At 42.7% G+C, this 14318-nt stretch overlaps 1 protein-coding gene across 2 annotated transcripts in view; it reads left to right on the top strand.

Annotated features, from left to right (window-relative positions):
- LOC308320041 (low-density lipoprotein receptor-related protein 8-like) overlaps positions 1–14318 on the top strand; it is a 46899-nt gene that overhangs the window by 16685 nt on the left and 15896 nt on the right. For both annotated transcript variants that reach the window (XM_080770342.1, XM_080770343.1), the window contains exons 4-7: positions 2360–2479; positions 3301–3426; positions 8446–8620; positions 13329–13550. In XM_080770342.1, coding sequence (XP_080626468.1) covers positions 2360–2479; positions 3301–3426; positions 8446–8620; positions 13329–13550 — 643 coding nt within the window. The remainder of the gene's footprint in view (positions 1–2359; positions 2480–3300; positions 3427–8445; positions 8621–13328; positions 13551–14318) is intronic.

The raw sequence follows: 14318 nt of genomic DNA, 5'->3' as shown, positions 1-14318 counted from the left end.
ACACCCTCTCGTTTAATATTGCTTTATTAGGGCGTTTACAACTAAGTAAACGCCGTCTCTTGTCCTGCACAATCACTTATTTGCTTATGCCTATAACTCTTTTTCATGTTAAATCATTCACACGAGGTGTGCAAACACTACAAAATGCATTAAGCATTGTGCCCATTGTGGTCGAGGAAAACAATGAGTGCAATGCGGTAAGGAACTTCAGTGACGCTTGCGGAACTCGGCGTCGTTCCTTACCGCATGCATCACTGTCGTGCCAATAATCACGTTAACCCACACCCTCTCGTGTAATATTGCTTAAGTAAACGCCCATCTCTTGTCCTGCACAATCACTTATTTACTTATGCCTATCGCTCTTTTTCATATTTGTGGTTGAGGAAAACAATGAGTGCTCGCGCGGCATTACGTAACTGGATATGTGTCGATATGCTGCATCGCTTGTATTGTGTCTGGATTAATGTACAATTTACCAGATATGCTGTCTCACCTTTTTTTTAATAGTGTCTGAATTTGATATTTTTGGCAAAGACATTTGGGGTGGAGAGAAAAAGGACCAAGTGTAGACCCCTGGGGGACCGTGGTCAATAAAGTATACTGTACATAATATACTTATATATACTTCATTATACAACAAATAGGGGATGCTGTTGAAAGTAGTTGCTGAAGAACTCATTCTTTGCTATTCTGTCTCACCAATTTCGCTAGTGTTTGAATTAATGACGAAGTAATACTAAGGTGTCTGCCAATCTTCACAGGAAAATATCTGCCATTGTCATTTTTCAAAAGCTAAAACAAAACACACAGGAATTTTTTATTCATGTGTTCCCGTGTTCAATCAATGCCAAATTAAAATAATTAAATCATGACATAATGATCAAGTAAAAGTTGTGATTGTGACAGGCATTGTGCCATAGTACAAATGGCACAATGCACATTGCAATGTGCTTTGACTTGTTAGTTTGACACCCACCAATATTAGCACCCATCAGTTAGACACCCATCAGTGTGTCAGTTGTATTTGAACAAGGTGTAACTAGTGGCTGACCCCCTATTTGAGAAACAGGTGTGTAAAGGTGATGAAAGCACTACCGAAGAAATACAAAAAAAGATGCTTCATAACAAAAGAGAACGCAAGTACAGTACAGTGGAATTCATTCATTTGATGAGTGATTTGATGAGTGATTTGGGATCTTTTTCTCTTGGCTGACTCTTGGCTTTCACTAAAGGATGATTTATACTTGGACTTACAAGCTCACTTGCGGAACATGTTTTCAAGCGGCATTCGCCACCTCGTTCGGAAGTGTCGTGAATGTTGCACGGATTGGTTGGATAAACCAAACCTGGCCAGCTTCAATACATCCTTCACCTATTTTAATAATGTATATTTAAGTAAATGTAATTTTAACCAATTTGTTTGGAATGTCAATGCAATATAACTAGTACATCTGCATCCTCTGTTCGAGGAGGTCTCCTTACTTTGCAGTAAGACATTTAAACCCTGGTGTTAGATAGGATAAAACAACAAAATTAAGAAACAACTGATATACAAAAGAATTGATAAAAACGAACATTAAGCTACTGTGTATGATTTGTTCCACTCCCCATGACCTCTCCCTCTGGTGGCTGGTTCCGAAATGCACATTCAGATTTGGATTACTTTTTTTTTGGTGTAGAGGAAATTTTAATTCCCAGTCTACAGAATTTAACAGTCAAAACAAGTAAATACTAGCAAATCCACAAGCTCACGACGCATTGAACAAGACGTGTACTGTGGTGAGCAAATGTTTGTCCCCAGACGCTATAGGGTTTGTGTGTTCATAAGGAATAATAGATCAATCTTCATATGACCACCGCGCTCTGACTATAGGTGCGTCACCCGTTGCACTGGTGAAGGCTGGATAGCCGAAACGTTTGTCAATTTCTTTCAAATATGAAATAAACTATATTTCAACTGCAGTCTTGGTGTGTGCGACCCACTACCCTTTATTTTCATAAGGAATAAGAAACCAGCACCCTCCAAAAGTACATACTTTGTCTTACTAACTACTAACTTGCATTATTCACAGCATGTCAATAACGTTTCAGTTACATCGCCTCCATTAGCAATGAACAGTGGCGGACAGGCTTGTGACTTGAGTCGTCGCAGCCTTGTCATCAACAAGTTAATAAGCAATAGAGTAATAGAGAAAGACTTATTGCCTCGCCATAAAAATATAATAAAGTGTTTATGTGATGCATCAGCCTTTTGGCAGGTGCAATTATGCTTTTCGTTTCCATGGTACAGTAGGAATGCTTTTACTTGTATTGCTTTTAACAAGTATGACCATAGCAACCGTTGTGTCCTGTTGGTCAGATCAGAACGAGTGTCTGGTGAACAATGGAGGCTGCTCCCATGTCTGCGTGGACCAGAAGCTGGGCTTTCTGTGCACCTGTCCCAGTTCCATGCGCCTGATTGGGGACAGCCAGTGTGAAGGTGAGTGGCAGAACTTAAAGGCCATGCCTGGTCAGCTGTAACACACTGACTTCAAACGTACCAGGTCAGAATCTTGGGTAATTGTCAAAGGTGTTGGAAAAATCGTTTATACATTACCTACAAAGTGAGCTCTTGGGACGCATGGACATCACGTTGGTAATGTTGTCAGACCTTCACACGACCTCGTCACAATGGAAGGGTAGGGTTGAACTAGGCCCGTCGGTGACCTCCCCCTTCGCTGTGGTTCTGTGACATACGTAGCGTTGCCTTACAGAATAGTTCTGTACGGAAATGCTATGGATTGAGGTTCAGGTATAGATTCACTAGGATCATTGTTTAAATCGTCATCGGAGCGGGAGCAAGGGGGAAGGAGCGTCCGGTAGCGCTTCTGATGTACATGTGCGACACTCACACAACACATTGTCTGCGATTTTGAGTTTTATATCGCTTTATATGGATCTGAAACGGCACGGCTAGAAACCTACTTTTAGCCCTGAGCCGGTTGCCAGGCAACGCCTTGCTCTCCCCTGCATGCATGGAACGTGCTTGCGCATGCGTAGACTATACTGTTATAATTAGGATCTTCTCTTGATTCTTTACTCGAAAACGTTGTCGCTGTCCAATGTGCTGATCAGACATCCGAGGTTCGGATCTGATTTCAGATTTTTCATTGCACTGTGATTGAAATATAAACGTTTCTCAGAAGATAGCTAGCGTGAGCTAATGCTAATGTCTGCGTGCCAATTCTGACCCCCGCAAGCTATTTACCACTTGTGGCCACACGGTCGCAGTCTAAGTGTTGACACTTTCCCTTTCCCCAGAAACGGACCTTTGCCTTGACACTGACGTGTGCAGCCAGCTATGTGTTGAAGTCAACGGCAGTCTCACTTGCGATTGCCACGCGGGCTACCAGCTGATCCCAAACACCGGGGAATGCAAGGTCAAAGGTGAGGAACTGTTTAAGGGGGTCACACACGACACACTTGAACTGTATTTTCAAGTGTGTTGTGGGGGGGAGGCGGGCGTTCGGGTGGGGCGCCATGAGGATTATAAAAACATTTCGTCTCTGGTTCTAGCCAAGTGTGAAGGCCAGGGAAATAAGTACTAGTAACCTGACCAGTTTGTCTTGAGAGGTATGAAGCTTTGTTTTTAATGCTGATCTAATTGCTGATTAGCAAAGTAAAACTGGTTCAGCTGGTGTGTGTGTTAGGCTTGGGTGGTATCTGTTTTGCCTGACATTTCCGCGGGGACTGCCCTTTAATTATACAACAGGTCGTTAACTTTCGAGGAAGCAATCTGTTTGTTTGAAACGGCTTCTAGCCGTGGATCAAACCAGCACCATTCACCACCTAATCAAAACAAAGAATTCAGCTGCTCTGTTTTCCCAGAGCGCTAGAGAACTCGGTGGCTAGGCTAGCTAGTTTCTTGGGACATTTTGTGGTCTATCATTAAAAATATATATTCTTTTCAGCGTTTAATTTTTTTATATACATTAACTTACTGTATACAATGGAGGGTATGCGCGTGACATCATCGTCAAACCAGGAAGTTATGCACCAACGCCTACTGAGTGGCAAAAAACTACTTTCTGGCCATGACAGCCCAGGTATCCACACAGTGTGTCATATCTGATTGCATTAAACGACATTAAAACATGTTAAACTCACTTTCGCTCAATGTGCCATTCACTTTAAGCGTTACATGCGCATACCCTCTCTATTGGGGTGGTTGTATTTTGTTTCCCTGCTCTTCTATTGAGACATTTAGATTGTGTCGAAGGTCATGTCTCGCCTAATAGACACAGGATCTGAAAATGTCAGCACTTGCACAGAACACCAGGTTCAAAACCCGGGGTAGAAGAGGAAAATTACATGTCTCTTTGACGGATGCTAAGTTAATTGTTTACCTTGTATCCATTTTTCTCACTGCAACTCTACGTATTTGACTATTTTGCCCTCTGCCATGTGTTAACCAGAGGTCACGCGTTGCTTATTCCAACCTCACTCTGCTAAAGCCAAGGAGTAAATTGTATGCATGAAAAATAATGTGTACGTGACATATTATAGATCCAGGTCTATCCGAAACATGGACTCTAAAAGAATCAACTCTCCACTTAGCAACATATTTCAGTGTTGGCACTTCATTTTGTTTGATTTGTCTCGACAAGGGAATGCACAGTTTGTTGGTCTTACTGTGAGGCAGGCCGCACTCTATTGTAAGCAACTAGGAGCAGCATGAGATAAAAGGATATACAGAGTGCTGTCTAGTCTCTACAGATGGTTCTGATATTATGTCATGAAAATGTAGTCAGTGGGGAAAAATGTGTTTTGACTAAAGTGTACATTGTTATAGATCAGTGTTGATTTTGACAGCACATTTTGTCGTAGTTTATTCATAGACTTTTAAATACCAGTAAGACTTGTTACGTCCCCACTAAAGAGGTCCAGGTGTTATTTTGTGCATTATTGGCTATTTCCCCTAATATAAGCCCTCAATGGGGTTTGGGTTTTTGGGCTAATTCACTTATTTCCATCGAAATAAGTAGTAAAGTGTGCCTTTGGGATACTATTTACATTATGAAGAGAGGATATATTTTTTGAGCGATTGAATTAAGCGAATTGGCACAAAGCCCCATTCAATTCAATGCAATTGAATTCATTGAGAGCTTATGGTAGGGGAAATAGCCAATAATGCGCTTTTGCACAAAATAACACCTGGACTTCTTTGGTGGGGACTTAACAACTAAAAATAAAGGTATGAAAGCCTTCTAGCTAGGGATGGGTATCGTTAGGATTTTTTGTGAGTCCGGTACGGATTCCAGTTCTGCTTATCGATTCCGGTTCCCTATTTCGGTTCCAAAATGGTATAAAATAACTTAAATAAGAGGTCAAATGTTTATTTAACAAAAAAGCCAAAAAATGTCAACTAAGACGATGTGTAATGAATAGTGTAACAAACATCCTCTCCTTTATTGACGTATAGGCTACTTCTCTTACTACTAACTACTGACAATAATCTCCGGGCCGATAGGTGAGAACGGGTTTGCTGACGTGCGACTGGAGGGATCATTGAAAACAAAGGCGGCTTGCGTGCTGTGGTTTGCTAACAGAAATTTGCATGCACAAGGGCTGCCAGAGTATAGGCTATCATTTGTTGTTTTTCTTGTTTTTTCGCCACCTCTCTTCGAAGTTAGACTGCAAGCTCTAAACTGACTGGGCCTCTGGACCCTACGCCGTGATATCTCACACACACACACACACACACAGGCGTGCATTCGAGGTGGGTTGATGTTGATTCAATGCATGATTATCATGCAATGAGGCAGCAGGGCACAAGACTCCTGTCCCCTCTCTTGAAAGTTTCCTCCCATAAACCTCACTTGAAAATGACGTTTAAGAAACTTTAATGCAGGGAAACAACAGGGTTTAAAAAATAGTCAGTGTAAATCTGGCAATGACACACACACACACACACACACACATACACACATACACATACACACACACAAACGTACACAGACTAGGGGTGTCTTTGACTCGGGATGTAGCAATTGTTTAGTCATATTTTCATCTGGAAAATTTGGGGATCTACAGTTACAGTATGCATGAAGAGAAAGTAAACTATTTATATAGTATCACACTGTACTGTACAATACAGGTTAGGTACAGGTGCTGTGCTTGTTGAATTAAGGTACAACCATTGTGTTCATCTCCAAGGAGTGGACGAGGAAGAGCTTTTTGCCGTGTTGACGATGTTATTCAACACCATTACACTGAATTCGTTGTGTTTAATCTTTTAATCACATACCGTGACTCTACAGGCAGTACAGAGCTGAAACATGATGTTAAACACGAACTTTAAAGTTCTTCCAATTTAGGCTTCTGGCCAGGATTAAGGCGTTATCTCTCCCAACCAGATCTCGAGAGGCTTATTCATGCCTTTATTTCATCGAGGCTTGATTACTGCAACTCATTGTACATGGGCATCGACCAGTCTGCCCTCAGACGCCTCCAGCTTGTACGGAACGCTGCCGCCCGCCTCCTCACCACCACCACGAGGAAGCGTGAACATATTTTCCCCGGTCCTCGCCACACTTATTTGTTTTTAAAGCCCTAAACGGTCTCGCACCCCAGTATTTATCACTCCTTTTAAATCCACCACTCGGTTCACACGGGTGTGATTGAAAAAAATGTCAAAATAGCAGACATACAAGCTCGGCCCACTTTGTGAACCACTGCACTAGAGAGCCAATACTGGGGTGAACATTCAGCAACAAATAGCCGATCTTGTTTTTGTTTTTTTTGTGGTGTTCTCAAAAATAGCAGAACTATAAGCTCAAGATCTGCTACTTTGGAGCATCTTCGAAAAGTCTTGAAAGTGTTTTAAAACGTTTTACTGTTTTTACACAAATCTTCTCTTCTGATGGTGCCTGGCACAAAACACTTTCAGATTGGGTTCCGTGGACCCTATCATTTTCGGGGCCCTTGGCTGTTGTCACCTAAAAGTTTGACAACTACTGATTTTTAGATTTGTAGACTCGGCCTCAGACCTCAATGGGTCACAGCGGCATTCTATATGCATAAGCAAGCACGTTGTCAGTGGAATATTGCAGAGATGTCTGCGGTGCCTGCGTGGAACTTGGACAAGACACTGCGCTCGGTAGTTGCCAGCTGAGGGTGCCAGTACAACACCGCCCTTAAACTAGATGCCAAGACGTGACTCCACTGTTATGACTAGTGTTGGAAGGAAGTTCGCTCCTCTGAGGATCCAGCCAGCCTCATTCACACGCCTGTTAAGTGATTCAAACTTGAGCTATTCCTCCCAAGGTCCAGTTCTGTTAATTTGTGCTTCAGGTTGTACAAAAGTCGAAAACCACTAACTTATATACTTAGTTTGTTGTCTCCCATGGGGTCTGAACTGGGGCCACTTCTTTTTTTACCCTTGACATAAGCTCACAACGCATCACACTACGAGTTTAATACATATTATGTCCAGAGTAGGGACGCTAAGGTGCACATGGTTAAACAAATCACACTTGTGTGACGTGAGGGGTGCAGCAAGGGCAGTATTTATATCAGCCAGATGATGTCTTACTTTGTCATTTACTGCCCTAAACAAACGTTAAAGTCCATAGACTTGGCTGGCCAAATAATATATCATAACTGCGCTAAACAAGCATTAACCTCCATAGACTTGGCTTTGGACGAGAAATGTATAATTTGACTCTAAACAAACATTAAAGTCCATGGACTTGGCTGGCCTATGACGTAATTTTTTAAAGCCATGCATTGGAGGGGCTAGTGCCCCTCTAAAACCAAACTTGAAACTGGTTAAACATCTCCAGCTACAGACTGTGTGCAAACCTTTGTAACCGTTGCTCTAGGTATTTGTGTTATCATCCACAAGTCACAATGTAGAGATATGTGAGGTATGCGTCCCCAGCGCTTTGAACACTGGGGACGCCCAGGAACGCTTCGACCGGAATTGTATGACATTTGGCAAAAATGCTATGAATGCGCTGTGGGCACTGGCGGCGTGTTTCCTCCTCCGCGTCATCAGTGCCCATACCCGAGGCGGGGTTAACGAAAGGGCCTTTCTGTGTTTGCATGTTCTGTAGGTACCCTCACAAAAAACATGCAGTAATCCTGGTCTCTAAACTGCCTCCCCCTGGCCAGCCGGGGAGGGGAAAGGAACTGGTTGGAATAACGTGTTCCCTTCACGTGCTACGTCCAACCAGGGAAGCCCCCCCTGTCAGGTGTAAAGGAGCAACTTGGACACTCGGGCATGTCGGAAGCATGAGTTCAAGTCCGTTGCTCTCCCCATGTCCCCTATATATGGGGAACTAGGTTGGCGGAGGGTGTGTAAAGCCCAGGATCACATTAGATAATTGACACGGGGGGTGAAAAAGGGGTTACAAAATCGTGGGATAAAATGAAATGATTGTCTTTTGTTTTGTGTGTTCCCAGGGGATGTGGCCCAGCTGGTATTCAGCAGTGCTGTGGGCATGGGGAGAATCGGCACCACTGGTTCAGAGTACAGACGCCTTGACCTCCACCTGCGGGACCCAGCGGGGCCCGTGGCCGCTCTGACTGGCAACCACACACTGTACTTGGCCCGGCGAGGACACGCCTCTATTTACAGGTAATGTAATACAGTTGCTAATGCTAATTAATATGATCAACCTTGTATATCTGTCACATGTTTTGCTATAATGGGGTTTGGTTCAGCAAGTGTGCAACTCCCGATGATGACCAGGATCACAGTTATGTGTCACAGTCTGTCACCCACTTCTGAGTAAATCTATCTACTTTCTGTAAGTAGACTTAAAGAATAGAACCAGGGTTTACTTAATAATAATTTCATGTTGCTCTTATTTTTTAAATCTGCCCCATTTTTAGAGGAAACTAGATAAAGTGCCCCCATAGGGCAGGTCAGGTTGTGGCCTCCTGGTGGCGCTATAATAGGCCGATGTGAAAAGGGTGCCATTTATTCTCACACCTTGGATGGCAATTGGATGATTTGAGGCATTTTGTTCCAAAAATGTGTTTTGCAAAAAATCCACCTGTTGGTGGCACTATAACAGGCCAATGTGAAAAGGGTGGGATATATTCCTCAGCTTAGTAGGAAAGTGTGTGAAAGATTTCACATAAATTGCATGCCAATGTTGTCCAATTAGGATGGAATATGAAATATCGGACAGATTCGTCTTGAACATATGACTATAGAGATGGTGTGTAATGATTTGCGGGATTTTTGAACCGAATCTGGAGTTCTCCTGGTGGCGCTATTGGGATCCAGGGAGTGTGCGTGCAAAATTTACCACCGACCGGGTTAACGGGAGATTAGCTGGTAATGGACGGACGCACTCACTCACTCACACACACACACACACACACACACACACACACACACACACACACACACACTTACTTTTAAGGTTTTGTTTGGATGCCTCTTAGATCGAGGGTTGGAGTCTTGACAGTTTAGTCAGGTCTGTCTTGACTAATTAAGGATTTGAACCAAGTCATTAAGTTAAGGAGGTAGATTTAGAATTGAGTTACCTTTGCAAGTTTATTTTCCGACAAGATGATTCTGGCTGGGTGTAGCCTTATAAAGAAGGGAGAATGACGTAATGGTTAGTTCGACGCTGCGTCATCCTTAACACACACACACACACACACACACACACACACACACACACACACACGTTAAAGATGGGTGCACTCTATCTTTAACTGATATTCTGACTTAGACTTAGACTTGACTTAGACGTAAGCAGACACGTGAAACTAAATGTGCACATTTCCCGATAAAGACAACTCAACGAGGACATCTGGTAGACTTGCCCTTCCTGAGACTCTTAACTCTGAGGAATTCTGACTTCCACCAAGTGTAGCTGACACATTTAGCTTTCACTGTAGGCTCTGGGAATTGTGTCTGATATATCTCGTCTAGAACAAGGGATTGTGTACCTCCCTCAAATGACCACTGATAACGCTTATGATGCGTTTAATCCTGTGTAACACAAATGTCACCCGTTACAAATTAGCTGAAAATGTATCCGCATGACTGGTCCATCTTTGGACTTTACATTAGCGGGGCATCACTGTGATTGGCTGCTAGGCCTATTAGCCTGGTGCGGCTAGACTCGTAGCGAGGATTCACTGACACTCCCTCCTCATATATTCAGTGAATGCCCGCTATGAGGCTGGCCAAGCCAGGCTACTCATAATATTATATGCCTGTCACAATGATTACGTCATTGTATAATCACAAGTATTTGAGATAATCGCAATTATCTGAGGTAATCACAATTATTTTGCATAAGCAATACTTAAAAGAAATGCGGAATGCAGAAATGGCTGATCTACAATCTTGGCTACAACACATCACTTTGTAAGATTGTAAATCAGCGTAGTTACCGGTATTTACATTCCAGCTCACTTAGGGAGGGTGTGTAGTCTCCGCTGTGGAGAAGACAACTCAGTCAGTGGAGAGGACAAGACATTTTATGTTTGGTTGCGCTCCGTTGTTCCGCGTTGAAAATAGCAGATCTACAAGCTCTCAACGTGTCAGTGTGCCACATGGTGAGCTTATAGATCAGCTATTTTCACCATGCAACAAACTGTAAAATGTGCCATTACGTGACAAACTTTTCAGATGGTTAACATTTTATTCAATAGACTATGACTAAATCAAAATAAAAAACACTGATTTCCTTTGGCTTCAGAATGTCTATCCCAGCTCATAACTCAGGGAAGGTGCAGTTCTAAATTGTACATTGTACCCCATCCTGTGGTCATTCACTACTACATCAATATCTATTACTACTTATATTTATCCTTTTAAACCTTTCTTTTGCACTGTAGATGCAAACTTGGGGAGTACAATAATTTTACCGCCTGTTGACATGGCAAATAATGAACTTAATAAAGTTTGAGTTTCTTTGTTTCATGAAATCACATGCAGCATGAGCAGTCCATCCAGAGAAACGAGAGCAGCGTATATTCCCCTTTTTCCATCGATCTTCAAGAATCTGCACCCATCAGCTGTATACAGAGCCTCAACTTGACTCCCTGGGCTGCATTTTGCGTGTCTTAAGTACCAGGTCTTATTACTTAACTTAAGACCTGGAGGCGTGGTCAATGCTCTTTGGACACTCAGAATAGCCAAATGGCATTGATCCATGCAGGTCTTAAGTTAAGTCATAAGACCTGGTACTTAAGACACGCAAAATACAGCCCCCTGAGTCCTATAACCTATAACGGTTTTTGTTCTAAATAATGAACTCGAACCTGCATAACTGTAGAGATGAGAACTTGAACACACAACGGCACAGATTAAATCAACGACGTTGCAGTTACTACGTTTGTTGTTTGTTTTCCCGTGTTTACACAGTACACAGCCCCTGTACTTCCTTATGCTTGCCATAACACAGCAGAGCTGTATTGACTGTGCCCAGACGGATCGCTCCAGGTGGTCGTAATTTGACACCGTTCATTGTGCATTGAACATTAACCCATTCTGACCTGAGATCAGATTCATACGACGTTTCCACTGGACACACACTGGTCTGATGAACCCATTCTGACCTGAGATCAGATTCTAAAAAAATGTCAGTCGTTCTTTGATTTTTCAAAAATAGCAGACCTACAAGCTCGTAGCGCGCCACTCGGTGGCGCGCTATGAGCTTGTAGATCTGCTATTTTTCAATAGCTAAAGCATAACATGATGCTAAACCCCAAAATGGGTGCCCGGTCAGAATGGGTTAAATATTTACTGTACTTCTGGTACTGTGAATAAAGGAAACAATGGGACACAAAGCCTTGGAAGTACTGAGTGAAACCACACGAGCCCCAGTTTGACGACAATAGTTGATCTTCCACTTCTACACGCAACACGCTGTGAGCTTAATAAATCGACTGTTGTCTGTGAAGGACCTAGTATAGAGCCTTGGGTTAACCCATACCCCGGCGAACTGCATTTATTGGGTTTTAGTGTTTTTAACTGAGGCTTGTTATATTACCATCAACCACAGCAAGCAAGTTTACAATAAGGCAACACAGTTTCAAAAGAACAGTTTCAATAAAACTTGCTGTTTTTTTTTGCCTGTTACAGACTGTTTTAGTATTTGTTTTAATACATTTTTTTTTATATTTTTTATATATTAGCTTTTGGTACCAAAAGTAGTTTACAGTTTGGGCAATCTGCTCCAAAATAGTGTTAATCAGTCGGAACAATATCAAAGGGAACAGGTAAAGAGACACATGAAGGCTAACATTCAAGATCAATCAATGGTTCTCTGGACATTGGCCAGTAAAGCCATCAAGATTAATTTCATTTAAAGTGGACGAACCCAGATACAAGACAAATACAGAGAAGTATACTTCACAAGACCAATATAAGTATAAATATCAAAACGAATAGAATGGAATAAAGAGTCAACATGCAGTTCAGTTCACACAGGGGAATCTGATTGTTAAGTCCTTGCTCACTATTTACAGGAAGGCAGATAACTCCTAGTCCTCATTTAGTCCATGGGGTAAATAGTGAGCAAGGACTTAACAATCAGATTCCCCTGTGTGAACTGAACTGCATGTTGACTCTTTATTCTATTCCATTCTTTTTGATATCTATACTTATATTGGTCTTGGCAATGCTGTGTGTTGACACATGACACATATCACATATCAAGTGTCAAGCGTTTGTTAAGAGTAAGCAATTACTGTACATGCCCACATCAGTCTAAATGTGGCTTTCTTCATAACTGCAGTTTTGACGGTAACAGGAACAAGATATATTTAGGGTGTGACTTGTTGCTGTCGCCCCCGAAACCTCACATCTCCAAGTTTCAAATGTTTTTTTTTTTGTGTAAATGAATGAGGCCTTATACGTACATCACATGAATATGTAGGTTAGGATCCTCTCTCCTGTTTCTGTAGCGTGAGGCATCATTCTTGATGTACAAGTACACCCCCTGGAGACTGTGGGAGAGTGCAATCACCCAATCCACTATAAGCAACTCAAAAGCAAGGGTGAAACAAGTTCCAATTGCCATTTTGGCAATTATTTTGGAGGCGCTACCCACACGTTTTCCTGTGTTGCTCATTCCACAAACGCCCGATCCTTACAAGCTATAACTCCTTGTAAAGGTGACTAATCGATGATTCAAATGATATAAAATACAATACAATTTGGTATTATTAAAGTGGAGACAGTATTAGTAACTGTGGAGAAATAATGGACCAAACGTAAGTTTCGACGAGTTTGTTTTTCCACACCTCTGCTCTCGCCACACAGTTCCTGCCGTGCGTTCCTAACTTGAATACTGTGCATTCTTGCCTTCCAGAGTGTCCATGGACAGGAAGCCCGTGCAGGTGCCGGTCCCGCTCCTGAAAAGTGCAGGTTCTGTGTCTGCTCTGGCCGTGGACTGGATCCACCAGCGGCTCTACTGGACCGACGGAGAGGCCGCTTCCGTTAACGTGGGCCACCTGGACGGCTCGGCGCAGCGGCTGCTCGTCGGAGGGCTGGGCGGCAGACCCACCGCTGTGGCTGTGGAGCCCCTGCTGGGGTAGGTAGGAAACCCCCTGCATCGAGCGTTGTATAGGAAGTTAATTCAGGTGTTCCAGTTCCATCTTCTCATTTTCTGGAGCAGTGGTGGTGGTGGTGGTGGTACTCAAACATTTTCATGTCAAGGACCCCCCCCCCAAATCTGTATATACACCTTTTGAGCCACCCCCCCACCCCCATTCTAAAATATTGTGTGCCAACCAATTACCCCCCCCATAAGAGAAGATTTGTCAATTTGACAGATTTGTCAAAGCTTTTCAAAAATAACCCCAAAATAAAATGGGGCTTAGCCCATTAAGACCTGAGGCCGATTCTACAAATGCCTTATGAATCAGTGCACAATCTTTTTTTTTTTGTAATTCAAAATTATTCATTTTTTTTCTTTTTTTCCCTCAAAAATAGATGTACAAGCTCTCAGCGCGGCACGAAGTGACACACTGTGAGCTTGTATATCTGCTATTTTTGAATAGCAAACGCTAAAATCTAAAAATTAGCATGCTTCCCTAGTTTGAATGGGTGAAATGTTTAAACTGTTCCTCCATTTTGCTGGGGACCCCCCCCCCCCGTGGAAAACCCCTTCCCAGACCTTTGAGAGCTATAGTGTTCTAGGAGTCTGACAACAGGAAAGTTACTTAAAGTAACGTGATATGATGTGAGTTGTCCTGACCCCTCAGGCAGATCATGTCCGTCTAATTGCAGGACGTACAGTATCACTGTGACATGTTAGCTGTGTCCCAATTGAGTGGCTGCGTCCTCTGAAGGACACGGC

The sequence above is a fragment of the Protomyctophum bolini genome (assembly GCF_963924005.1).
Source record: "Protomyctophum bolini genome assembly, chromosome: 8".
Classification (NCBI taxonomy): Eukaryota; Metazoa; Chordata; class Actinopteri; order Myctophiformes; family Myctophidae; genus Protomyctophum; species Protomyctophum bolini.
The sequence above is the reverse complement of the archived record's forward strand: the minus strand, read 5'-3'. Positions and strand labels throughout refer to the sequence as shown.